Genomic DNA, 27,577 nt, shown 5'->3' on the forward strand with positions numbered 1-27,577 from the left:
GTTTATAAAAGCAAAAGGTGGCAATGAGATCATAGAATGTTAGGGCTTGGAAGAGACCTCTGGAGATCATGATCTGGAGTTCAAACCCTTTGCTGCAGCAGGAACACATCCAGCAGGTGCTGAAAATCTCCAGAGGAGACTCCACAATCTCTCTGGGCAGTCTCTTCCAGTGCTCCATCACGCTCACAATAAAGTTGTTTCTCCTCATGTTGAAGTAGAACTTCTATGTTCTAGCTTACACCCACTGTCCCTGGTCTTATCACAGTGCATCACTGAAAAGAAATGGCCTTTTCTTCTTGACACCCACCTCTCAGATATTTATCAACATCAATAAGATCCTCTTTCAGCCTTCTCAAGACTAAACAGCCCCAGGTCTCTCAGCCTTTCTTCATAGGAGAGATGTTCAAGTCCCTTAATCATCCTCTACTCTCTCTCTACTTGACCCTAGTGAGACCACATCTGGAGTGTTGTGTCCAGTTCTGGGCTCCCCAGTTCCAGAGGGACAGGGATCCAGAGTCCAACGGAGGCTACGAGGATGATGAAGGAACTAGAACATCTGTCTGATGAGGAAAGGCTGAGAGACCTGGGGCTGCTAAGAAAGGGGAAGACCGAGGGGGGATCTAATTCATGTCTATCAATACATGAGGGCAGCAAGAAGGCAGGACAAGCTCTTGTCACTTGTGCCCTGTGATAGGACGAGGGGCAAAGGGTTCAAACTGGAGCACGGGAGATTGCACCTCAACATGAGGAAGAACTTCTTCGCTGTGAGGGTGACAGAGCCCTGGGCCAGGCTGCCCAGAGAGGCTGTGGAGTCTCCTTCTCTGGAGACTTTCCAGACCCGTCTGGATGCCTTTCTGAGTGACTACCCTAGTGTTGGTCCTGCTCTGGCAGGGGGGCTGGACTGGATGATCCCGGAGGTCCCTTCCAACCCCTGACGTGCCGTGATGAGCCGGTGACCGCTCGAAGCGCACCTCCCTGCCCGCCGGGCCCGCCACCCTCGCCCTCCCGCAGCGCCCGGGAGCCGGCCCCGCCAGCCCCCCGCCCCGCCGCGGGCATCGGCCGGCCCTTCCCGCCGCGGCTGCGGGCCGCTTCCCGGGGCCGGGCCGCTTCCCGCTTCCCGGGGCCGCCCCGCGCCTGCTGGGAAGGGGAGGCGGAGCCCCCAGCCCCGCCCGTCGCCCATGGCCGTGGCGGCCGCAGCCCGCCGGGGCCTGCTGGCCCTGCCGCTCGGCCTGCGGCTGCGGCTGCCCCGCCCGAGCCCGCCGCCCGCCCGCAGCCTGCCCCTCGTCGCCCCCGGGCCCCGCGCCGCCGCTCCGCTCCGCGCGGCCCTGCGCAGCTACAGCCAGGTAGGGGCCCTGGGAAGCCGGCCCAAGATGGCGGCGGCGCGGGGGGCCCGGGGGACGCGCGGGGACTGAAGGTCCCTTCCCGCCCAACCATCCTACGAGGAGGAGCAAGGGCGCGCACATGGCGCTGCCCGCAGCCGGGGAGCCCTGCCCGCCTAGACCCTTAACCCTCGACCTGCGTGGGCAGGGACACCTCCCACCAGCCCAGGCTGCTCCCAGCCCCATCCAACCTGCCCTTGAAGATGCCCAAGACCGCAGACCCTAGACCCTTTACCCTAGACCCTTAGCCCTAGACCGCGGACCCCAGACCCTAGACCCTTAACACTAGACACTTAACGCTAGACTGCTGACCCTTGACCCTAGACCCTTAGCCCTAGACCGTGGACCATAGACCGTGGACCCTAGATGCTTAACCCTAGACCCTTATCCTCAGACAGCAGACCCTAAACCATTAAACCTGGACCCTTAATCCTAAATCTCAGACCCTAGACCCTTAAACTTAGATCCCTAAAACTGACCACAGACCCTAGACCTGGAACCCTAGACCCTTAAGCCTAGACCTTTAACCCTAGACCGCGGACCCTAGACCCTTGAAGATGCCCAAGGAAGGGGCAGCCACCTTGAAGACCATCTAGATGATCCACTAGATGTTCCCATCCAACCGAAACTGTCCGTGATCTAAAGAACTTCCAGTCTCAGCCACGGGCAGGGACACCTCCCACCAGCCCAGGCTGCTCCAAGCCCCATCCAACCTGCCCTTCAACACTGCCAGGGATGGGGCAGCCACAGCTTCCCTGGGCAGCCTGGGCCAGGGTCTTGCCCCCACGCCAGGCACCTACCAAAGAAGCTGCGCATAGCTGAGTGTCTCTTCTGGAAGCTTCTCCCCTCCACTTTTTAATTTGTGCTTGTTTTTGGTTTTTTTTTTGTGCGTGTCTTTTTGGTGACAGGTTACAGATGTGCCGTCCCAGGAAGGTCACCTCTCAGACCAGGAACCAGAATCATCTAAGGCAGAAAATGAGAGTGTCTTTCTCATCAGGGCGCAAGGATTCCCCTTCTCGTGCACGGAAGAAGATGTGCTTACCTTTTTTGATAGTATGGAAGTTAATTTTCTCTTCGTAGCTCTTCAGTGTGGTGTGGTTTTGAACCCAGTAGTTACTGATTAGTTAACAGAAATAAAATGTAAACACTGTTAGCCAAGGAAGGATGAGCTTTTAATTAAGTAATGGAGAATCATTCACAATTTACACATAAAAATCAAAATAACCAAACTGCTGGACAATGACTAGAAACTCATCCTGATGGCATTTGATATTTAATTGTGCAAGTCTTTCCCTTCTAAGCCAGGTGTCTACACAGAAAAGGCAATCCAGATCCAGTTCAAAGTGGTTCCTTTGGTTTCCTCCAAGACAGTCATGGTTGGCTTTTTCCCCCAACTCCCCTCTTTTAAACTTTTTACTTACTATTTTAAACTTCAGTGTTGCTTTCTGTACTTAATTAATAAGCTTGTGCCTACTTTTACAGGGCTGATTTCTCCATACTGTAATATTAAGATGCAGCCTTCCAGAGTAGACTAGTTGGTCAGATCCGAATTTTTACATGGTTTAATAACCCAAACAAAATTAAATCAGTTTGAAGTCCTAGGGGAAAGGAACATAGAGCAGGCAGAGTGTAGCTAAAGGTCTGAAAGACTGTAGCATTAGTTCTTGATGTCAAATAACCAAGAAACAATTAAGTTTACCAATAGCCTGGTTACATAGCTGGGGAAGCTGTTGGATATCAAATCAGTCTCTTACCTGTGATAAACATTGTGAGTTAAGGTTAGAAACAGGAGTTTCCTGTCCTTTGTTTCAAGATAGCATTTTGCACTACTGAGGGGGGTAGCTCTATGCAGAAAGTTCCCTTTTCCCCTGCAACTGCAAGACCCCAATGTTTGATGCAGTGCCATGTTTCTGTATCCCACGTTCCTTGCTTTCTAGGCTGCAGGATTCGGAACGGGGAGAACGGCGTGCACTTCCTGCTCAACAGGGATGGCAGGCGCAGGGGGGACGCCTTGATCGAGCTGGAGTCCAAAGCTGATGTCCAGAGAGCCTTGGAGAAGAACCTGAGGTACATGGGCCCACGCTACGTGAAAGGTGGGTTTGCAAAGACACACATTACATGGGAAGGATGAAGCTTGGCTGCTGAGGAGAAGTGCAGGGGGTGGAACAGCAGCACATCAGCCAAAGCTTCCCAGGCTGGGCAGGAAGAGCAGAGTGCTTTATGCAGTGAGGGGGCACCACTGCAGGATAGAGTGTGGGTTGGGGGTAGAAATGAAGTTTTGTAGGGTGGAGAAGTTGCCTTTAGGGAAGCCTGTGGAGTGTCACCTTCTGAGTACCTGGAGGGAAGACATGTTTTGTGCCTGTCTTCCTTGCAGTTTTTGAAGTACATGACAGTGATGTAGAGGGCTTGCTGCAAAGCCTGCGGGATGAGTCACAAGCCATTAATGATGGAGTGGTGCTACTCAGAGGCCTTCCCTTCAGCTCCACTGAGGAGGATATTGCAGATTTCTTCTCAGGTAAGCCAGCCTCATTTTGTGCTCTTCGCTTACCAGGCATCTGCTTCTGCCGGTTGAAGCTTAGCTAGGCTGTTGTTGCTCCTAAGTGGGCAAAGCAAAAGCACACACAGCCTCTGAACACCTTCAACAGGATAAGGAGCTGCTGTTCCTCTGCAGCTGGAAGTAACTACAGCTTTCTGAGCAAGCTTTTGGCTGCAGGGCTTTCTTACACCTGTGACTTTCTGCAGGTCTAACCTAGGATGGGGACTTGTAGCACCCTGTTCTGGGCATGGGGGAAGGAAGAGAAGAGGAACCTCAATCCTATTATCTACAGTTGGATTGCTACCAGTGCATAATTTGGCAAAGTTGAGGAGGGAAAATGCCTGTATGATAGTTCAAGTACAAGTGAATGCAGCATGGATATGCATGGATGTATAACCGTAACAGATGATGGGTGCCACTTAAAATGCTAATAGCAATACATTATTTGTTCTTTCTGGCTTATTAGTGGTTGTGAAAAGTTAACTGCAGCAGTTCTCAACTGAGAAAGTATTGCACAGGGTGTGTGTGCACACTCATGTCCCACACTCAGTGCTGGAGTACTCCAGGTGGTTGCTGCATTTGTTGGGAAATAAACCCTTAAGGCTTATAATAACCACCAGCATGCTAGAAGCAAACAGCACTGATAGCAACATTTTCAGCCCACAACCAGTACCTGAACATGTTTGAGGGCATCTAGCAGTTACAATGAGATGACACGGGCAGCATTTTGGAGCAAGTATTTCCATTTCTTTAGGAGCTTGGGGAAAGCCTTGGAGAAGGCAGCAGATGCCACGAGGTACACAAAAAAGGCATTCCTGAAAAAACAAGTGTAGGAGCTCAACCTAGTGAGCATTCTGTATCATGTGAGATACAGCTGCTCAATGGGTCATGGGCTCCCCACAAATCACAGAATGCCAGGTTGGAAGGGACCTCAAGGATCATCTGGTCCAACCTTTCCAGCTACTAATATAATTTATATCAGATGGCTCGGCACCCTAAGATAAAATACAACACAAAAATGAAAACTCACTGAATTTCACTTTGTTTTTGAAGAGATGGGGGGAAAATTGCCATAATAAAGGAATATTTCAAGAAGGTTGCCATAATAATAAGGGAAAGTTTCAAGAACGTGTGTTCTGGTCTTCCTCGTTGCCTAGAACTTGGATTCACTTGTTGTTTTCAGTCAGTTGAAGACTCAAGTTGATTCATTATTTGCAATTAAGCCTTGTTTCAAACTAACTTGAACAAATCCAGCTAATTGGAGTTAAAAGCTTTTTTAAAGGTAAAAAGGTATGTAGGCCAGTATGAGCAGATGTTTCAGAACTATTGAACTGCCTGATTAGCTTGTGAAAAACCAGAAAATTAAGGGAAGAAATGTCTCTCTGAGCTATATGGCACAAGCTCCTGACCATGTAAATGCCTTTTTCTCCTCACCCTTCCATAGGTTTGAAAATAACTGACATTGTTTTCGTTTACCGGGGAGAAAGGAAAACAGGAGAAGCTTTCGTGCAGTTTGCAGCTCCTGAAATGGCAGCTAAAGCCCTGTTACGACACAGGGAATATATGGGAAGTAGGTAGGTGCTTCAAGGGGGTCCATGAGGGTAGAAGAGCATGGTCTGAAGCTTTCTGTGCCTCTTAGAGCTTGTGTCTTACCAGGGGACAACAGCTGGTCTTAGTCTGTCCCATACTCACTTATTATTAAGGAAGCTTCTGCCTTTATTACCTTTAAAGCCTAGAACTTGGATTTTAGATTAAAATATCAATAGAAATCACAGGTAAATCTTTTTCATACTGGTGACAGACTTAGTTGGTGGCTTAAAATATTTTTTTTTAATCAAACCTTTTTTTTTTGGTCCTCTGGCAGGGGGCTTGAGCTTTGATCTTTGGAGGTCCCTTCCAACCCCTGGTATTCTGTGATACCATCTGAAATACTCAGTGTAACCCAAGTGTTACCTCCTCTGGTGATGTTTTCTTTAGAACCTTAAAAAAACCTGGAAAAGATGAAGCCTTTTCAGGCTTCTGTGCGCTGCAGAGGCACCTGCAGTGCTCCTAGCTTGGGGGAATTTGGGTCTCTCTGATCAAGTCTCAGTTCTTTTTAAGCATTCCTGAAGGCAGTCTCATCCCAACAGAAATGGAGTGATAGGATTCAGAGCAGGGAATGCTGGATAGACAATACCTGCCCAGTCACAAATACACGAGGATCCTTCCCTTCGTAAAAGACATTTGCCCCACACCAAATTTCCACCAGATTTCCTGGTGCTTCCCCCATTTGTGGCAGCCCTTCAGCCCAGTCCCAGGCACAGCACTTCCAGTTGGAGAGAACACTGTACAAAGAACAGCTTAGCACTCACTTCTGGCTCAAATTAATTCCCTACCTTGTCTGCTGGCTGAGCCCACACCACCATTTGTCTCTTTGGTGACCACAGCCACTTGGGCTGTTCTCCTTCCTCAGGAATCCATGGTTTCTTCCAGAGCACTGAGCCCTGTGCCCCACATTTCTCCCACCAGAGCCTCTCTTCCTTCAGCAGAAGACTGTATCACTTTTTCCCAGAATCCTGAATTGTCCTCAGGGGGCAAAAAATCCCCAAACCTTAAGATTTCTTTTAACCTGCTGAGGTTTCTGACTTTTAACAACCCACTAAGCTGCTTTCTGAAAGCCAGGAAGCTAGTCCTCTCCACACCTTTCTACTTCTCCTACAGAGCATCTTTGTTACTTTTATTTCCTGTTCCTAGTCTGCATTTCCTGTGTTTGTCCCCCCACCCATACTAAAGGAAAACAGCTTCTCTCTAGGTGCTAAATAACTGAATTAACTGATACACTCCCCTACCCTACAACAGAGATTGTCTTTTGTTCTCAATCTGCCGTGAATTTTTCCTTCATCACAATCAAACAAGAGCTGATCTGACTCACCTGCCACAGCCCATTAACCCTCTGATTCTGCCTGATTAGCCAAGAAACTGAGTGGTTTCCAAAACTATCAACTTGTTCTTCATTCTTCCATTTTATCCAGAAATGGCCTTCAGCTGTGCACAGCACATGGGGCTGAGCTGTCAGCCCCCTCAGCCTGGACATGGTGTTTCCCAGGTTGTAGGAAGGGATGAAAGGTTATTCCTTCAAGAATCACCTGGTGTAACACTGCCCATTGAATTTCATAGAATCATAAAATGGTTTGGGTTGGAAGGGACCTTCAAGATCATCTAGTTCCAACCCCCCTGCATGGGCAGGGATGCCTCCTGCTAGATCAGGTTGCTCAAGGCCCCATCCAGCCTGGTCTTGAATACCTCCAGGGATGGGGCAGCCACAGCCTCCCTGGGCAACTAGTTCCCAGCATCTCACCACCCTTACAGGAAAGAACTTTTTCCTAATGTCCAACCTGAATCTCCCCTCTTTTAAGTTTCAGACCATTGCCCCTTGTCCTCTCACTACACATTCATGTAAAAAAATATGGGTGAGGCCCTGATGGTGCTGCTGTCAGTTCTCTGAAAGGTTAACACAGGCAGCTCCAAGTTGAGGGGTTCTGGGGTGTGTAGGTAGAAATACAAAATATGATAATATTGTGCTTTGGCTAAACCTGCAAATAAGGGTTCGCTTGGGTTTTTTTGTCTTTCTGCAAGGTCTAGAGTCCCTTCATGTTGCATTATTTACTGTACCCACAGCTTTCACACACACGCCCCCTTGCATTTTATCCCATGAATTTCAGACCAATATGTAAAAAAAAATCTGATTTCATGTGACCCTGTGCAACTTCTGTGCCTGCTTGTTTCACTGATGTGTTGTGGAGCGGTTTTTGATTTGGAGTTGGTAGGGGCAATGAGGGGAAAACAGCCTCATGTTCAGGGCTGCTCGTAAGGGTAGGAAACATTATTCAGAGCAAGTACATCTGTGTTTCTGTGACAAAACAGAATTTTGGCTTGTAAGCCATTAGCTTGAGGTGAGGTTAGAAGCAGTAGTGCTTCTGCAGAAACTGAGGGTAAGGCTGAAGCCTTTGTCCAGGCCAAACTGGTAAGCAGCCTGTCTCACCATATGGGGGTCCATGCAGGAGAGTGGCTGTCACTGCAGCCACTTCCCTAATGTGTCTCTGCCACTTCCAGGAATTAATCCTCCCAACTGGGCTCTCCCCCAGTTCAGGAGCAGTGCTGGGGCAGGAGAAACCCCTGGAAGGCACTGCCTGAAAACCTTGAGTTTCTGCCAGGTGTGCCATATCACCTTTTCCTTTCCAGATACATAGAGGTGTATGTAAGTAGAAAGCATCAAATGCAAAGGCACATGCCTTACGACAGGCAGATGGTGGGATACCCCAGAGTGAGAAGAGAACACGAACCTGCTCCTGAAGAAAGGGGATTGGGCACCATGCCAGGCTCTGATTCTGAACAGGAAAACCGTGAGTCCCTCCCCATCTTTGTGTCATCTTGATTGGTTGCTGGGAGCTTGACCCTGCATGTCTACAGCTTTCCCATGAAGGAGGTGATAATTGCAACCGTTAATGGTGGTGGTTTTTTTCTCCTTTCCATAGAATCATCCAGGGAAAGAACAGAAAGCTCTGGGCCTGTTTTAGAGTCTGGGAACATCTCATCATCACTGCACTTTGTCCACATGAGGGGTTTCCCCACCCAGGCTAGTGCCCTAGACATAATAAATGTGAGTAACAGTAAAACCAGAATGAAGTAAGAATGGATTAAAGCTTGCAGGGCTGTGTTAATAGCTATCACTTAGATTTGAGCAGCCATCTGTAACCTTAGCTAATTTTTAGAGTAGTTGGTGGTACACAAATTAATTTAACAGTCTTTTCAGTATCAATTTTACTTCATTTTAATAGTATACAGCATCAGAGAGTGAATGTGCCTGCACTTCCTGACTTTGGTGTGTACAGAACTATGTGAGGATTGTTGTTCATGTCAAGAATTACTCTGCCAGGAGCTTACTGAGGGTGGGAGGCTGCCCTCCATGGGCTAGGTGACTTGGAGGGGCCTTTTGCTACTCAAGAGCTCAAATTTCCCCAGAGCTGGGCAGGCTTTCTGACTAAAAATACCACTTCTCAGTGCTAGGGTGTCTTGTTGTTGTGTTGTTTCTGTCTTCCCCCCAACTCTTCTTCCTTTTCAGTTTTTTGCTCCACTGAAGCCCATGAGGGTCATGGTGGAATACAACTCCCATGGAGAAGCCACAGGAGGAGCAGATGTGCACTTCAGTAGCCAAGAGGACGCGGTCGCTGCCATGGCTAAAGAGGGGTCCCAGCTACGTAAGTCAAGAGGAGGGGGATTGTACAGCCCCAAAACTCAGACCCTTGGGTAGCTGGGCACAGCTTGTCAAGCTGCAGTTAACACTCTCTGCAAAAGGACTGTCTTAGATGTTGAGTTCCAGATTACCCTGTAATGTCACACTGGCTTTGTGCAAAAAAAGCAAGTAACACATACAAGTCACTGACCACAGGCTGTCTCTCTCCAATTGCTCCGCAGAGTGCAGTGCCATAGAATTATTCCTGAATAAACATCCAAAGGCAAAATAAGACTGTTGAGTGACAGTGACACGGGCTCAGATTTGGTAAGTGCATCCTTCATACTTGATCTTATTCCATTTTTAGCACCGTACAACATAAGGATGTTCTGAGTCTTGGGCTTTCAGCTTGCTTAAAGGCTAAAATTTAGAGTGGCTGAAGGGGATCACCACAGCCCAGTTGAGGACAAGCAGCAAACCTGGACCCTCTGGCCTGCAAATACAGGTTCCACAGGATCAAAGTCCTGTGGCAGCAGCTCCATTCTGCCAGAGGTGGCAGGGGTTGCTGGGCTGCCCAGACAGGGCAGAACTGCAGCAGCCCCTGCACTGTAGCAGCCTGCAGCAGAGCTGCTGCTTTTCTCCTCCCCAGAGGGCTCTGCTGGGGGGGATTGGTGGAAGGTGCTGATGGGCTTTTATTGCCTGGCCATGGAAGAGGAAACGTGGCTGAATATGATCCAGGGCATGAATTGACAGTGACTGCTCTTCTGGCTGGGAGGGGAATAATGTTTACCATTGACTACTGCACTTATCTGGGCCACTGGTCTGCTTTTGAGTGGATGAAGTAAGAAAGGGCATGGCTCTGCATGTGCATCTCTGTGTGTATGTGTCTCCATGTGTGTATGTCTCCATGCACGTCTCTGGGTGCATGTGTATCTCTGTATGTGCATCACAGTGTGCGCATCTCCATGTGTGCGTGTCTCCATGTCCATCTCTGTGTGGCCATGTGCCTGTGTGTCTCCATGTGTGTGGTCCGCATGTGTGCACGTGCATCTCCATACGTGTGTGCTTGTCTCCATCTGCATGTGTGTCTCAGCGTCTGTGTGCATCTCCCCGTGTGTCTCCCTCCACTTGCATCTCCCCACGTGGGAATCTGTCTTCATGCATGTGTCTACGTACCTGTGTCTCTCTCCGTGTCCATGTGCCTGTCTCTGTGTGCGTCTCCCTCCCTGTGCATCTGTGCTTCTCTCCATGTGTTTCTCCTTCTGTGCGTGCATCTCTGTCTCCATGTGCTCATGCCTGTGTCTGCATGTGTTTCCGTGTGCACCTCTATGTGTGCATCTCCGTGTACACACCTCCATATGCCGGTGTGCACATCTCCGTGTTTCCATGTGGCTCCCCACATACGTCTTTCCATGTCTGTGTGTCTCTCTGCATGTCCAGTGTGGGCATGTCTCCATGTGCATGTGCGCCTTCGTGTGCACGTGCATCTCTCTGTATCTCCGTGTGTATGCGCATCTCAGTCTCTCTCTCCCCATGTGCACGTCTCCATTTGTTCCCCGTGTGTGTCTCCATGTGTGCATCTGTGTGCGTACACGCCTCCGTGTGCGTCTGTCTCCATGTGCGCATGCGTCTGCGTGCATGTACGCATCTCTGTCTCTCCGCCTGTGTCTGTCTCCACGTGTATCCGTATACATCTGTGTCCATGTGTGTTTCTCCATCTCAGTCTGTCTGCACATGCCTGTGTCTGTCCCTGTGCGCCAGCAGCTCTCCCTGTGTCCATCTACCTGTGCATGTCTCCGTGTGTGCATGTGCGTCTTTCCATACATGTCCACGTGCCAGTGCCTCTGTGTGTGTGTCTGTGAGTTTCTCCGTGTGTGTCCATGTGCCTGTGCATGTGTCCGCCTGTGTGTTCGTGAGCCTGTGCATCTCTCTCTGTGTGTGTCTCCGTGTGCCTGTGTCTGCCCGTGGCTCCAGGCAGGTTGGTGTCTCTCCACGTTCACATCTGTGTCTGCATGTGTATGTGTGCACCCCTAAATGTTGTACCTCTCCCCTGTTTTGTGCATCACCTCCCCTCTGTTGGTGGCATTTTTCAGGATTGCCAAACCCTATCGTTCAGCTGCAGCAAGGTCAGGATTTCTGATCTTCCTCTTCCTTTCTTTTCTAGGCTGAAGTGGCGCTGCTCCGTGACAAGGAGACACTGTATAAACCCCAGTTTAGCATGGTGTAACAGCATCTAATAAATGGTGTTGCTCTACTTTGGAAAGACTCTTCTATTCCAGAAGCAGCTCTACCAAGAAGTGGCAAGTGCTGCAGGATGGAGCAGCTCTTGTCTCCAGCTGCATGACAGTCTTTTGATAAAACCCCCAGTGCGGGCAGTTAACAACAGCTGAGGGATTTAAGGTCCTCACACCCGAGGCAGCAGGCACTGTATGTCATGGCCAGGCCCTTCACCCCTCCTGCCACCCTGCTCTCCATCTACCACCCCTTCCTGGCTTTCAACTACTGTAACACACAGCCAAAGCAGAGCGTAAGGGAAAGACCACTCAGGATGTGGGATACACATGAACAAGGGGGTTCTTTTATTGCATGAAACAATCACCATCAGAAAACCACCCTCTGCTCCTCCCCCCAGTCCAAGCATCCAGGTGTCAGCCCACACACCAGCATTCCAAGTAGTACCTGAGCAAACGTGCCTGCAACACCTGCAGCATCACCAAGTGCAACAACCACAACTTGCAGGCAGTCACTAGAGCCTGAGACAGCAGGAAAGGGGCAAGGGCTGATGCAGCTGGCAGCAAGCACAGTCCTGCTCTGACCTTTCCAAATGCCAGCTTCCAGAGCTGGATTCCAAGGGTTTTCAGCCACCTCCCTGCTCCATCAGAGAGATCTCATGTCACTTCAGAGGACCAGTTCAGGAGCTGTCCTCTGTCACGTGAACAGGCACAGCCTTCACTTGGAGCAGCTGCTCCTGCCAGGACAGTGGGAAGCTAGGGACAGGTCACAAAGAAGCTGTCACTTACCAGCTGCAAAAGGCTGGATAGCCCAGCATTAACTATTTACACTAAGTGCCCAGGTTCCAGTTTAATCCTCCAAGATGGAAATTGCTTGGGGGATGAGTCACTCTAGGTTTGGATGCAGGAAGTTGAATCCTGGTCAATGTGTACACACAACTGCTCACCCTGCATCATCCACCTCCACCAGTGCCTCTGCCCTGCAGAACACTGCCCACACTGGAGTTCTGGGCCTTTTGCATTTCAACTCTGTTCACAACTTAACTACTGATCTACTTCAAGAGACAGCAGCAAGGACATTTACCTGGTAACCACCATGAAGGGGGGAAAAAAAGAGCAGAGACAGAAAATCTCTTCAAAGTTGCCCCCCTAGGAAGTGTGGTGGCTCTGAAGGGCACTAAGAGGTGGAGAACTCAGGTGGTTTTAACATGCCTAGAGGGATCTACAAGAGTAATTCCTGGCACAAACTAGCACCAACCATCTAAATAACCTCAGCTCCGCCACGCTTCTTAATGCCCTTCCAGCCAGTCTGATGGAACAGAAAATCCCCTCCAGGGAATTAAACCACTAACTCCTAGTAAGATTTGTACAAAACCAAATGGATTTGTCACATACAAATACACTAAGTTTTCTGTGGGCTACAAAACATTCTGTGGTCTTAAAGACTGAAGTAAGCTTCCAGTATAAACCAGACCTATGATACACTACGTGCTTCATGAAGAAGCCACCCCTGCTTTCCGGAGGTAACAGCAACAAAGAATGATGTGAACTAGGAAACAAACCTCTATAAACTGTTTCAAATTAGCATTCCTAGTAGGTGAAAAGCATTCCTGTTTCTTCTCACCTTCATTTTGCTCTAACAAAATAAATGAAATGCCAGATTTATTACATTTTTCATGTGCACAAGGGAGGGAGGTGGATCAAAGTGGCCCTAAATCCTCTGTGTCATGATGAGGATTTGGTCAATACTGGGGAAACCAATTTCTCCAGCTGTCACACCAAGACAGGTGGTACAGTTACATCCTTAGCTTTGACGACCATTTTGTAGTCACCAAGTCACAGTGAGGGGCTCCGAGAGGAAGGTCAGAGATGCCTTAAGGCACGTCCATGCCAGATCAGTGCAAGGTGTCAGTTCTAACATAGTGCACGCCTCAAAACCACTTACACCCCCAGCCCCTAAATATACAGGAAAGCTTTCACAGCTTGCTATATGTATGCACTCATTTGCATAGCCAGCCCATGGCCAGAGGGCTGAGCCAAAGAAATAAAGCTAGGAAGTGTTTACTGGCCTCTTCCCTGGCCCTCTGACACCTGGCACTGGAGCAGCACGGTTGAGCCAGATTGTCAAAGGCAACCAGGAAAGGGGTATTTGAAGTGCAGCCAGAGAAGAGGATGAAGAAGGCTCTGCTGTGAGTGAGCCCCTGCTGGGCAGCAGCACCTGTCCCCACCACACGGCCTAGGATGAGGCTGCTCCTGCCTTGCACACACACATACACACACACACACACACACACTCAGATCTGTTTTGGGGAGGGCTCTGTTCTCTCTGCACCCCCAGGCTGCTGGGCACACCTTGGAGATAACCATGTGACATTGTCAAATCATTCTCCCCAGCTCAGGGCTGAGAACAGGCAGATTTTTGTACAGGGAAGGCTCTGACTTGTTTTAGTCTCTAGAGACTGTAAAACACCATGAAGCTGCTTCCCCAAAGAAAACAGGCAAGTGTCTTCTCTTCACATTCCCCCCAAAGCAACTCCAGAAACCATCATCAGCTACAAGCATTTTTGGTCAACTCCCTCTTCCAGCCATCCCCTACAAGGGGCTGAAGGAATACTGCTGGATGAGCTGCTCATGACACGGATTGCAGACACGCTCAGGGTTAATGCTGGACGGGAGGGGCAGCTCATTTGCTGAACAGGCTTCACAGAAGGTGCCACCACAGTTCTTGCAGATGTTCTGAAATGCAGGAAGAAGACAGAAACATCCTAAGTAGATGCTCAAGACACAAGTGACACAAAGACTTCTCTCATTCCATCACTCCATCAGCCTAAATCCTCCACTGGGCTAGGGAAGGATGCTCCAAAACTCCACTCTTGTCCCCTCTGAAGACCTGGAGTTTGCTCCTGTGCTCAGGACCAGTTTACAGCAAAGCTTCTCAGGTCAGACAAGAGTAAGTGAAGGCTCATAAGCAAAGGAAGTAAGAGTTACCAATAATGAACCATTTGAGCTTTAATTGACTGACTCCGCTGGAGCATTTTGTCACAAGAGAGGCACATGCATTTTATAGACATATCAACATACCGGAATGAGAAGCCTTGCCTAAGAGAAGTATTTAAATGTGCACACGCATTTGGAAAGGTATCAAAGTCACATATAAAGCTGTGGCATTGGCTTGGCTTTTAGCTCACATGTTTTCTCAAGATGAACAGAGGGGAAAGGGAAAGATTAGAAATTCTAAACAGAGTTCCCACAGGTTTAACGGGATGCTTGCTTCTGATTCATCCTAGAAAAAAAACCAAAGCACTTAGCTTAAAAGGGGAGAAGCTGGTAAGAGGAAGGAAAACCAAACCACTGAACAGGGGGCAAAGTGGGGAATCCTCAAGCACTCACTGGTTAACAAGTTTACTGTAAAGGGAGACTTCAGAAAAGGACTCTGTTCTTTATTCTGTGTCACCAGTAGGACATCTGTGCTATTTGGAAATGAAAGTCAGAGGAAATGCAGACACTGGAGATGACAATCTAAGTCCTCAGAGTTACCTTTTTCTTGCTTCTGCTACTTTCTTCCTGGCAGAGCTGGCAGATCTCAGCATGTCCACGTCCTGGCAGATGTTCCTAAAGGCCGGGTGAGAAACAAGACATTCTGCTTGACACACTTCTTCCCACAGCACCTGTATTAGAGCTCTGACCCACCTCTTCAAACAGGGAGGAAGACTTGACATGCTTGTATTTCCAGCCCCTCTCTGCTCACATTGTGTGTTTTGCAGGATGATCCAGAGCTGCGCTGGCTACAGCACAGGGCAGCCAGGGAAGCTCCATGAACCAAAGACTACACAGCTCCATTTCCAGGCTGAGCTCAAAGCTGCTGGCCTAGCAACAAGGCAGGAGCTAAACATCTTTTTCCCTGTGAAAGTGAGCTGCCACATGCAGAAATTCCCTGTGGAGAGGACACAACGTGAGTGCTCTAGCATCCCACTGACAGGGAATGGTCTAGCCATGCTTTGCCAGGCACCCAAGGAAATAAAAAGGGATTCAGGTCAATTTGACAAACATGGAAAACAACAAAAAACAAACAACCAAAACACCCCTTCCCTCTAGCCTACAGAGCAACTGGCAAATCCCCAGCCTAGACCGAGAAAGTTAAACACCACGATTTTCACAAGCACTGAATTCTACCAGGCTTTCCTTGTTGCTCTTAGTCACACCAACCCAGGAAGGGGGTGGGGCAAGGGAATGATAAAAGGGGTTATTATTAGTTTAAAAAACAACATGTTTGTGCTGAAGAGGCAAAATGGACTCATGCAGGTGCAGCCCCACCACCTAAAAGCCTTTCTCATGGGATAAGCAGCACTTTTCCTTTAGGGAACCATTACTGCTACAGACTTTACAGACAAATTCTCAGCACGGCAAGACCTGAAGGACAAAATTCAAGGGATTTGGGCAGGGAAGATGCTGCAGCAACTCAGGAGCTCCCTCCGTACCTTTGCACCCTTCAGTGTTTCAATGCAAGAAAAAGAATCACCAACCTGCTCTTCCTGGGTGCCCCTTAGGAACCTATGGAAGAAGAACACTTGTCACTTGCAGCTGGCTTTTCAGTCACTGCTACATTCCAAAAAAACATGTGGACTATCAGAAAATTCCCTCATCCTGTTTATTTATGTAATCTCATATACATTTATTTTTCCTTCAAAACCACACTGCCCAGTTGGCTCCTGTGAGGGCTGAGGTGTTCACCTGCCCCGCCAAGCAGCCAAGCAAAGAGGCAGGATGTGACCAGTGCTGTTCGGACATGCAGCACTCCCAGCTAAATGGGAAGAGCAGGAGGAAAAACTTGCACAAGACCTTTAGAAGAGCAGAGGAAAGGGAGCATGAACATAGAAAAGACTGTTTAGATGGTACAAACACAGTTTAAAACTAGCTTTAAACACCTCACTGCCACATGTTTGATCCCCTAACAAGGTCTGAGAACAAGCAGCCACAAGGTGTTCTGATGCCTTCCAGATCAGCCTGACACTCAACCTGCCTAAACACTCAAGGTGAAACAGTGGTAAAAAGCCTCTAAGGGCTGGAAGGTTTTTAAATATCTGGTAAAGCAGATTTGAATTGAGGCTATGCTATTTTTAAGACAATACCTTCCTGATTAACTTGGTATTGGCGTTCAGCACCCTGTGCCAGGGCACTGCACATCTTCACTGACATTCAGAGTACTTCAAACAGGCTTTTACCATCTCCCAGCACAGGCCTCAGGACAGAGCTGTTCCCTGGAGCTTTTAAAACATCTTTCCACAAGGAAAACCAAATCTGAAACTAAGCTTTCAAATACTGCACAAATCCTACAACAATCCCCCACTGTAAGGAGGAGGACTGAGATTAGAAACATGCTCCCTGAGCTACATTTTTCTCCAGCCATCTCCTTGAAATACTGTTTCAAGCTTCCCTTCTACAACAGCTTTTATTCTTGTCCAGAAGCCACTGGTTATTGGCTCCAAATGCCATTGATCCACCAACCCCTTTTTTCTTCACCAACAAAGGTACCAAAGGCCCAGGTCTCTGCAGCATTTGGTTTATGAAGGTTCTTTAAGGAAGAAAAATTAGTAAACAGCAGATTTACACAGAAACAAGTGCAAAGGTAAATGGGAGAGAGACAGAGCTTTTCAGTTCCAGAAATGTTGATGGGAAGCAGTACAACATTTCCTTCTTCCCTTTGGGAGCTATGAAAGAACAGCAGAGACACCTCAACAAAGGGCATGAGTTTGAATTTCTGTCTTAGGAAGGGTAGTTGCACTATTCCAAACTTCCCATCAGCAAAGAAACCAGAGAAGAAGAAGCAGGACTCAGAAAAGGAGAAGGCAAACTAAGTTTTCTTCCATACTTGTGTGGCAGGACACTGTTCTCCTCTCTTAGTGGCTTTTCATCCTGGCTCTTGAGCTTCCCATCCTGCCAAAAGGGAACATTCACCCATCAGTGGCACTACACCCAGACTCCAGCTTCACCCCTGCCACGCTACACTGGGAGATGTTCCATTTCTATTTCAGGAACACTGCTCTGTCCCTCTGTGGCACAGAGCTGTACTGGGCACATGGAAGTGCCCCAACACCAGCCCCCCCCCCCCCACCCAGGAGCAGCTCTACAGGCTTTCCTGTTGCTGTGAACAAACAAGGTGACTTCACATTTTAGAGATGGACTCTTAACCATGTCCAGTGACCTCCTTTCACCAGAAGGTATGAGAATCTTCACAGGCACCATTTTTTATTTGAACAGCAGAGGCTGAACAGGCTTTTTAAAGACTGATGAATGAGACAAATCCTCTCTGCCAGGAAAGGAAACAAGTCCTCCCTGGGTCACAGCCTCAGCCATGTACCCACACCCAGCACACTGGAACACAGCTGCCAAACAGCAGGCACTTGCCAGCACAGGGAGTGCTGGCAGAGCCACCCACACCTGCATCCCTCTCAAGTTGCAACCGCAACATCAGTGGAGCCATCCCATTTCTGCAACTGCAAACTGCCACCACATCAAGCACCACCAACCAGTTTTGTGGCAAAAGAGAAGGTTGTTCTGAAACGGCTTTTTTGCAGGTTGGCCCCTTCCTCCCTCGTGGGAACACCCCCTTGGTGCTACAGCACCAGGTGAAGGGCCATAGCCCCCCCACAGGAACCTGCTCTCAAACCAGGACAGGCAGCAGAGAAGAGCAGCTTTCCTGCCTGCCAGAGAGCTCAACAACTTCTGCTTTCAAGATCAGACTACCTAGTTTTGGGGCTGGGGGTTTCCTGTTTTAATTCCTACTGGCCAACTGCATTGCACTTAGTTCCTGATTCCTTTTGCTCAATCGTGGCTGTTCTGCTACAGCAAACATCACCTTTTTGATAAATGAGTCATGATGCGTAAGTAACTTAACTAAAATGATGTGTAATTTTGGTAAAAAAAGGAAAACCAGAACAGTTCAAACAGCCCAGGGGAGCCCAGTGAAGGCAACTCTCAAGTGCAGCAGCACATGTGACAATGGCAGAAACAGCCTCCATTACTTTGCAGTTCTCACAGCTGCAAGTTTTGCTCTTCCAGAGCCAATTCCCAGCAAAAGAACATGCTTTGTTTTACAGAAAAAGCTGCAGAGCAGGTTTTCCCATTTTCAAAGGCAAATTCATTGCTAAAAAGAGAGTTTCACTTGGGGACTGAGAGTTTTACACTCACTGGGTTTTGCTTAAAAAATACCACTGAATTCACTAATGTTCACTGAGAACAAAGTGATTGATGATGCCCTCAAAAAAGAATTTTGTCTTCCAGGTTTTACTATTTACCACTCCAGGGGGAATTTCCCTTATTACAATGCAATAAAAATAAAACCAAGTGGGTCTGTGGTTCCTACAAAGCAGTGAGTCCAGTTTCTCTCTCCTGCTGTATTTTATTAAACAAGTGAAGGGAAACAACAATCACTGTCAAGATTTTGTCAGGCAATGCAGTGAAGAGCAATGCTTGCAGTATTTTTGTGATGTAAAAAACTTGCCAAAGCTCATTTTGTTTTGGCAGATCCATAATGCCTACTTTTGCCTAATAAGGAAAGACAAATTGCAAAAACCAAATTTGCCACTCAGGAAAAACAAATAAGCAAAATGAAACCACACTTCAAACACAAGCCAAGAATAGAAGACACATTACCTGTTTTAGCCAGTTCTTTGCACCTTTTTTGTGTTGCTGGCTGAGGTGGTGACTGTGTGACCATCTGTCCCTTTCCCTCTTCAGCTCTAGTTCAAGTTGGCTCCTAGAACATGGAATTGTGAGTAGACTGTGGGTTTGTAACACCCAACATCAAGAGCAAAGTAACTGTTTCACCCTCTATTTACACTACAGCAACTGAATCCCAATTCAAGAGCTGAAAACTGCCTGTTTGAGTAAAACGTTAAGGCATAATATGTCCTGAGGGAAAAATGTAAAAGCTCCTTTAATTTCAGCACAAGTTTTGCAGGAAATAAACCTGTTGACTAAGCCTGCAAGTCCTTAAAAAAACAGGTATTCATCTATTAGAGAACTGTTGATCAGGGCCCCATTCAAAAAGACACACTTCAATTTGTCAACTGTTACAGAACAGGCTCTGGAACCCAAGTCAACATCCTTGACCTTTTACCAAAGCCATCCACAGGGGATGGATGGACTGTGCCTCCCTGAGAGCTGTGACAATTCTCCTGACACCTCACCTGAAAGTGGGGCTTGGTGCTCGTGGAGCATCTGAGGGCTCCTCCCTGGGAGTGCTTTGCAGCCTGCTCTGCTCCTGACCTTGGCTGAGCAATAGCATGTGAACAAGTCAGGACGGGGGCCAAAGCAGGAGAGGTGAGCCCAGTGGGCTGCAGGCAGGATGGATGGGCTGTTTCACAGACCCCAAAAGCCCTGGTCTGCCCTGTTAGAAGGGATGACACATGCTCCTCCCAGGCTGCTAAGCAGGGGTGTCAGCCCCAGGGAGGGCTGCCTACCAACCACTGCAGCACCCTCTAGTAGCTCCCTGCTTTAGAAACTCAGTGAAATAAAGGAGTACAGCCTCCCAGTAAAGGAGGCCAAATCATTTTGATGCTGTCATCTGAAAGGTCCAACTGATGCAAAAAACAGACCAATGTGCAAATGCCCTTCCTGGGCAGCTACACAGCAAGTTCAACTGACTCAGTATAAGGTGCACACATGGAGAGGATACATTCCCCCTTTTTCCCCAGAACCCTGCTAAGCTCACCCATGTACTCCCAGGCCCTGGTAAGAATTTCTGACAAGAGCCATTTGCTGGTTTTATGGGCACCCTGGGTAACTTTCTGAAAAAGGAAACAAAAAGCTGTGCCAGGAAGGGAGGAGGGGACATAAAACCCCCGTATCCAGCAGTGTTTCCACCCAATTAATTCAAGTGACCTTGCAACAAATTGAAGCTGCCTCATGGCTGCAGAAGGGGAGATGCTCTTCTATTTAAAGGTAAGAAGATATCTCTGCTTTCCTGACACTGGTAACCTGATGACACTGCAGGGGAAAATATGATAGCCCTCACCAAGTTCTTTACGTTTGGGTTCGAGCTTTTTGGTTGCCTCCCAGCAAAACTGAGATCAGTTTCAGCAGTCAGATTGACAACCAGGACTGACAAGCCCTGCTCCAAACTCTCCAGTGTTACCTTTAAGGGAAGACTTAACTGCAAATGGTTTGCTTTTACTGTTACCTTTAGATTCCAAATTGTTATTTTACAGTGGAAAGTCTGATGCAAGGGTAGACTTTGGAGGGGTCTATGTTGCTGTCAGAGACCTGGCTGGGCATTGAGGCACACACCAGTGAACCTTCATTCCCTCCAGCAGGCTAACCCACAACGCGGCCTCAGTGCAGGCTGAGCATCTCCCCAGCACCTCCAACAGCTTTGTGCTGACCTCTGTCCTGTCTTCTCCCTGGTTATCGCCCCAACAAATCTCCCCACAGTGCAGAAAGCCCCCATGGACATTTCTGTGGTCAGAAAAATGCCCTGACCTTTCACTGCCACCCAAGGGAAGCCCTGCAATCTGCTTCTGACGTTCCATTGCCACACAAGGTTCGTATTTTTGCTAGTGGTGTCTGCTGACCAAGCAGTTCTTTTGCATCTTCTTCTGATCTGATTTATCCCAAGTTGTAACTTCAACCACACACCTATGAAAAGATTTGCCATCTCCCAAAGCATCCCACCTCCCCCAGAGGCATCAACAAATCCCACTTGTCTCTCTCCACCTCCAACCCCCTGAACTCCTCTGCGACCACCCTGCCCGCTTCCTGCTGGACCCAGTAAAACCAGCTCAGCAAACAGATCAGAACAAGATCTCTTCACCGCTGCCTGGAGAGCTCTTCCACCTCGAGCTGGAGGCTGTTGATTTTGTCCCCAAACTCCTGCTTGAAGAGCCGGTTGTCCTGCTGGGCCAGCTGACGGTCCTTCTCTGCCTGCCGCAATCTGGATTGGAGCCACATGAACTTGTGATAAAAAACAAAAGCCACGGTGGGGAGGAAGACTGAGTTCAACCAACAAACTTAAAAAAAACAAACCAACCAAGTGAAAAGGTAAAGAAAAGAAAAAAATAAAAGGAATGGTAAAAACAATGGAAAGGAGAAAAAGCTCTTAAAGAAAAGCAGGATGTAGGTGAACCAGGCAGAAGCTCTGATTTTCAATGGTTTTTATTCTATTACTACAGTTTACAGCCATTAGATGGAAAACATAAAACATCACTTTTATCCAGATTCAAAGCAAACCTCAGGTACACAGGATTTTAAGTCGGGTTTGATTTTAAATGTACGTTACATTTCAGCTTTACACGTGTAACTGGAACTTGCAACATAGGTTAGCTACTATACTGGGAATTAGTGCATTTTCCTGGTCTCTTCCACGGGCTGCCAGGTTGGCTCCCACACCCAGGCAGTGGCACCCCAAGGCATCTCTGCTTGGGGCCTGACATCAGAAACAGCCAGGTCCTCATTCTGCCTTGTTTCAGCCTTACTGTGACACCAAACAAAACCAGCCCAATCCCCTCTTCCTACAGCAGAAATCTGGGGAGGGGCAGGGTTGGTTATCTGCTCTAACTAGCGGTTTGGATACCTTGGTGAAAGCTTCCAGCTTCTTATTATTGTTTTTCTCCAGGTAGTTCAAATGCGTCTCCAGTAAAAGGTGAAGTTTATACTCCCAAGCGTGCTACTTGGGCATGGCCCAGAGATTTACAACAGGTCCCCAAGGCTGCCTAGAAGCCCCTGAAATGCCTCAGGTGGTGGCACATGCCTGGGCACCCAGTTGGGCTGAGCCTCACAGGGTTTTCAACCTACCTAGTGAGACTCACCCGGTGTTCTTTCCCCAGTTACTGCCCCGAGGAGCACTATCCCACGGGACAAAGCAAGAACTGGCACCCAAGAATTCTACAGGCATCTCACCAGAGCAGAAAAGCCCCTGTGCAACACAGCAACCCCCCCAGCTGCGATCTTCTTGAAGTAAAAAAGATCTCTAGGAGCACTTCCAACCTGAAGCCTGTGACAGGCCAGCACTGTGCACTTGGGCAGCCAGAGGGAAGAGGATATTGGTTTATAATAGTCCAAGCTACAGTTACTTTAAGTTTTTGCACTGGAGTGTTAAATTGGCAATTATTTCTCCTGCTGAGAGAGCTTTTTCCAAGCTTTAGCTGTTACCTTTCAGTAGCAAATTCCACTTGCACTGAGAAACCCAGAGGCAAACGAAGGAAGTGCAATAATAAAAGGCAACTCTCCCTTTTCAACCACTAACTACTCAGGCAAGGAATGGTCAAGTACCAAATTACCATTTCCACCCCACACCACACTGCACATCTGATTCCTCTCCCTTTTGCATCTTTTTGTTGAAGCATTAGAGGATAAAGATCAGATTATTTATTGTAAAATGTGTAACTTCCCTTTCCTGGAAGAGGACAGACCTACCAACACACTTCTCAGCTTCCTTCTGTCAGGCAGAACTGCAGTGTCTAAGAGGGATTCATGGCAGAGGTAGAAGGCAATGCAAAGGTAAGGAGGTTTCCACTGAACTTACCACTCTATCATGTTACTCTAAGACATCTAGCTACTAATTCTGGACACATGAAGTTTAAAGGAATAAGGGTAAGTCCCACCCTCCCACCAAGGGAGTTGGGAGCAGCCTGGGTGACAGCAGGGTTGGCCTTCCCCATGACGTGCCGAGTCGCGCCCCTTCGCCCGGCACCTGGGGCTGAGCCCACCCAGCACAAGTCAGCGGGGAACGGCTTCGGGGGACGCACACAAACTACTTTCAACAACTTCCAGGGATGCATTTTTTTTTTATGCCTACTTCACAAAAAGGGGAACACAGAAAACTAGCTGACTTGCCAGAGCTGGCCAATCTGATATTGGCTGGACCAATGCACCCGTGCATTGCAATCCACAACTGCTGAAGATAGGGAATGCATCGCCGGGATGTACGGAGCCAACCATCTCCCAGTCCTTATGTTGTGTTTTTATTGGCCAACTCCTTGGTTCTTTAACACAGCTTAAAGGGCAAAGTTAGGGATTTTCACACCCAACCCTAAATCTCTGAAGAAAAAAAAAAACCTCACTGGTTTTAAAAATTCAGCAAATTCCAAATCAACTTTAGGTGACAATTAACATTTTAACAGTTGCTTTTAGCAATTCTCAAGTTCTCCCCTCATAAATGAGTTCTGATGTCAGGAGCTGTGATGTGACCAGACATAAAAATGTCTAATGATGCTTCTGGATCAGTTTGTTTGCTGCACTATTTAAGGTTTTTGCCTGTTTCACCAAATCCTTTTCACTGTATAAATGAGAATGAGGATGATAAGAAAATGGAAAAAAAATAAGAACAGCAAGAGAAAGAGAGCAAATCAATTAGCCAAGTAGATGTAATAAAATATTTTCAAATACACATTTTCTATAAATAAAACAACCTTTTTAAAAAAGAATCATTCAGAATATAAGCCCTAAAATGAGAGCATTAATTTAGTACATTGACTTACTCATTAAACAAGTCCCAGCCACATTGCTGAGAGCTACTGCTTTCCCCTGGTTTTCTCAGAGCTAGCAAGAGTCAAGGCAATTTCCTGAGACTGAAGTTCTGAACCTTTGGCCAAACCACCAGAGAGCCTGGCTTCAAGAACAAGACAAAAGGGGAAAAGGAGCACTGCTCCTTCTCAAATCCATCAGACTTGGATGCTGAGGCCCTCCTACTTCCATGAGAGTTAGTAACAGGAGAGCAAGACAGTCATTGGGATGGAACTTGGCCCAGTCCGAATGGATATTTAGCCTATGGGCTACCTCTGCCAACCTCTAGAGGCAGCCAGGCTGCCCTCATCTCCCTCTATTTACTGTCACAGGAGGATGTTTTTCAAGCTTATCTCCCTCAGAAAGTACCAGGCTGTTCATAAAAGAGAATGGTTCAATTAAGGGTGCCTTTTTCCAAGAGATCTGGAATAACCAAGCATCTCTGAGTCCAGCCTCTGCTGCACACTTGTCCTTCCTCCTCCCACTGAAATCCTGTCCTAAACATTCAAGCACTTCTCTCAAATCATATCTCTATTTTTTTTATCAGTGCTGATGGAGACAGTGAATGACTTGTGATGACTGGTTAACATCCAAAAGTGCAGCTGATGTAGTTAAACAAAGCTGCTGTGTTAATTACTGGTTTAGTAGCATATTCTTTTTCAATTGAAAGCCCTCCTGCAAAATCCTTCCAACAGCACCTCAAAAATCACAGCTCTCCCATGTGGCTCAGTTTAGCAGTGGCTAAGCCAAGCACTCAGACCCTCACCTGGTTCCTTCAGGGTCTGTGGGACACCAACACTACAGCACATAAGTGATTTTATAATTGCACAAGTTTCCATTTTTTTACCTTTGTTCCAGCTGTTTGATGGTGGCAGCCATCTGATTTGTTTTTTCTTCCAAACGACTGTTTAATTCACTCTTCTGTTTCGCTCCCATGTCTGAACTCTGGAAAAAGGAGTGTGGTGGGTTTTTTACAAGCAGCAGCAAAACCAAAACCAACCATGTAGCATGTGAGGCAGACGGGGCAGCAGAGAGGCAGGGAAAGGTGCTTAAAAAGGCCAGGTCAATATTGCAAGGACATTTAGCCATACAGGTGCAGGCTACAGCTGCACAACACCATAAATGGTGCATAAAGCATGGTAATGCAGTACCTGCTAATACCGTGCAACTGTTTTGCACACAATGATTGGCCAAGGATAGCAGAAGAAACTCTTGCCTGTTCTAAAGTTTATTTTCATATTTCTTGGAGCATTTTGTCTTGCTCTTTGCCTTAAGTCTGCTTTGTCATCACACAGTGTTGTATGGAATTATACCCTGTGCCTTCCAATATTAGGTTGCACTGGAACAGAAGCTCAGCTTTTGTACCACAGAACAGGAGGTGGTTTCCACATTTCCAGATCTGCCTACAGAGGAAGTGTGTTTTCCTTTGACCTTCAACATGTTCCACTGCTCAGGTACTTGCAGCAAGACAGAAGCAGACTGTACAGCCCGTAACCCTTGCACACCTACCACCTTTTCAATAGGTAGTGGGGAAAAAAAAACAAGAGCCATCGCTTTTCTCTGGAATTCACTGCATTTGATTATTTCCCTACCTGCAGCTTGAAGGACAGTTCATGCTTTAGGGCCCTAAGATCATCCAGTTGCTGTCTGAGTGCCACCAGCGTATCTTGCTTCTCACAAACATCCTTCTCCAGCATCTTCATGGCCAGCTCCATCTCCTGTCGCATCCCAATCTGCACCTCCAGCTCTTTCTCCACATCCTGGAACACATGGGTCAGTCAGCATTTACCAGGCAGCTTTCCTCACCATCCATGAGAAAAGCACCCTCAACTGGTGCTCCTGCCAGCACCGTCACTACCCTAGGAGCACGCTGCTGTTTCCTGAGAACCTTCTGCTCAGGCACTTTTCTCCCCACCAGCTGAACACAGTTCAGATAGTGGCAATACCCTTATCTGCAAGGGGGATGTGTCAGACTAGTACACTGCTCATTCTGAGAAAGAGCCCTCAAACTGACCAACACAGACACAAAATCAACATTGCTTCTCACCAGACTGTCTCAGATCCAGCTGAAGCAGGCAGACAAGAATCAGAGATAAGTCCCCTGGCCCACCATTTTCAAAAGTGATTGCCCAGCATGGAGCTATTATGTGAATAAGCCCTTTGTGGTGAGCTCCAAGCTCATGCAGTTCTTACCAGCCGCAGCTGAGTCTCCTCCTTTAACTGTTTTCGTGCCTCAGTCAGTGCATGTCCATCAGCAGTTCTGTCTTTAGCGACCTAAGTTAATTAAGACACCAAATTAGCTTGCCACTATAGTGCATTAACCTCACATTTGCTGACCATTTTCCCCACCCCTTTGGAAACAAATTCAGCAACTATCAAAACTCAGTGCTTTGTTCAGTAAAGGCAACATTGCAGCTCCCCTGGCAAAAATCTTCTTCCCTGTTCCCAAGGTGCTCAGGTCACGTCCAGGGACAGGAATTAAATGCACAGACTGCCTGTTTTCAGGACTTGCATGGTACACTAAGTACAGTTACAACACCTCAGAAAAGGATCTGATGGGTTTTAAAACTGAAACCAGGTTCTGCCATAGTCACTGACACTTTCAATAAAGCAACAAAACAAGAGGACAGAACCTACCCCCATTTCCAAAAAGGGTAGCACTGCAGGCCAAAAAAGCAGAATTCCTACGTCCACATTTTCCTGCCACCCCCTCAGTAAATCACCCCTGCTCCTCCTGTTCCATCTGACACCTCTATGCAGCAGGCCAGAACACACTGCAGCAGCTCTGAGCATGCTCACAGTCTCATCAGCAACAGCCAGGCAGGATTTACTGTGGCAAGGGCCCATCTGCTACCTCTGTGGAGGATCCACCTGGAGCTGCTCTTCTCTACAGCAGCTTAGTGTGACATACATATGGAAATAGTCTCTTCCAAGCACTTCTAAGTCAAATTTGGGCTGGGACTGCCCAAAAGGTGCCATGATCGTTCATACACACCAACCTTACGATTGGACTCTAAGAGGTATGAACCTTCTTCTTTGACCCGTTCCATCTCTTCTTGCAGTGTAATAATCCTGTTGTTGGCAACGGCAAGCTGTGGACAAAACAGTAACATATAAAAAACATACTTGACCATTTTTCCCCCCTCTTCAGACATCTTCTGTACTCTTTTAAACTCCAAGTGAAAAAAAAATATTTGGAGTCACAAGAAAGACAGTTCAGCCTGTACCATGGCGAAAGACCATCTGAAAAAGCATCAGTTAGTGTGATGGATTTCCAGTATCAGCTAAAACAAACTTCCCAACCTATTTTGGTTGCTATCTTTCACTAAAGTTATTGGCTCCTTCAGGTCCTACCTCCTAGACTGCATAGCAAGGTTAGCACAGCCTGGCAGAAATCCTCATTCCACTCCTCTTCCCAAAGATAACAAGAAATAACATGAGCACATGGCAGCTAAGTTTTGTTAACTTTTAGCAATTGAAATCTATTACCAGGAAATAAATACTTGTGTGGGTTTGCTAAAGCTTCAGTAGTTTGGGCACACTGCTAGTCAGAGCACCTGAGATATAAGATTCATCTGGGCAGGAGAAGCTCGATGAGAACCTCATCAGAGAAGGAGGATTTGGGTGGACATGGGGGATCAGTGGCACACACCACCCTTAGCAGACAGAACATCTGCCTCAGAGTGTGTGGCTGAAGGCCAAACCAACTTTAGAAAAC

General features: G+C 47.6%; 2 protein-coding genes across 16 annotated transcripts in view; one reads left to right on the forward strand and one right to left on the reverse strand.

Annotated features, from left to right (window-relative positions):
• The first annotated feature begins 1,141 nt into the window (after positions 1-1,141).
• Positions 1,142-11,381, forward strand: GRSF1 (G-rich RNA sequence binding factor 1). The gene is made up of 10 exons (XM_051617750.1): positions 1,142-1,343; positions 2,288-2,432; positions 3,317-3,472; positions 3,754-3,894; positions 5,360-5,489; positions 8,137-8,297; positions 8,430-8,554; positions 9,017-9,152; positions 9,370-9,454; positions 11,292-11,381. The coding sequence occupies exons 1-9, from the start codon at positions 1,179-1,181 to the stop codon at positions 9,417-9,419; spliced, it is 1,209 nt and encodes a 402-aa protein (XP_051473710.1). The 5' UTR covers positions 1,142-1,178; the 3' UTR covers positions 9,420-9,454; positions 11,292-11,381.
• Positions 11,382-11,678: 297 nt separating this feature from the next.
• Positions 11,679-27,577, reverse strand: part of RUFY3 (RUN and FYVE domain containing 3) — a 47,476-nt gene continuing 31,577 nt past the window's right edge. For 6 of the 15 annotated variants that reach the window (XM_051617736.1, XM_051617735.1, XM_051617737.1 and 3 more), the window contains 10 exons: positions 26,859-26,951; positions 26,053-26,133; positions 25,452-25,619; positions 24,707-24,804; positions 21,170-21,289; positions 19,012-19,114; positions 17,228-17,292; positions 15,882-15,909; positions 14,896-14,970; positions 11,679-14,094 (listed from right to left, as the gene is read on the reverse strand). In XM_051617736.1, coding sequence (XP_051473696.1) covers positions 13,951-14,094; positions 14,896-14,970; positions 15,882-15,909; positions 17,228-17,292; positions 19,012-19,114; positions 21,170-21,289; positions 24,707-24,804; positions 25,452-25,619; positions 26,053-26,133; positions 26,859-26,951 — 975 coding nt within the window. In that variant the 3' untranslated portion in view covers positions 11,679-13,950. Of the gene's footprint in view, positions 14,095-14,895; positions 15,293-15,881; positions 15,910-17,227; positions 17,293-19,011; positions 19,115-21,169; positions 21,310-21,492; positions 23,633-24,706; positions 24,805-25,451; positions 25,620-26,052; positions 26,134-26,858; positions 26,952-27,577 lie in introns of those variants that run through there. The other 9 variants (XM_051617744.1, XM_051617746.1, XM_051617745.1 and 6 more) reach the window with 7 other exon arrangements.

Source organism: Apus apus, chromosome 4 (genome assembly GCF_020740795.1).
Source record: "Apus apus isolate bApuApu2 chromosome 4, bApuApu2.pri.cur, whole genome shotgun sequence".
Classification (NCBI taxonomy): Eukaryota; Metazoa; Chordata; class Aves; order Apodiformes; family Apodidae; genus Apus; species Apus apus.

Coding starts and splice junctions, on each gene's coding strand:
- GRSF1 (XM_051617750.1), top strand. CDS start 1,179: ATGGCCGTGGCGGCCGCAGCCCGCCGGGGCCTGCTGGCCCTGCCGCTC. Junction 3,473..3,753: donor GGGCCCACGCTACGTGAAAG/GTGGGTTTGCAA, acceptor TCTTCCTTGCAG/TTTTTGAAGTACATGACAGT. Junction 8,555..9,016: donor GTGCCCTAGACATAATAAAT/GTGAGTAACAGT, acceptor CTTCCTTTTCAG/TTTTTTGCTCCACTGAAGCC.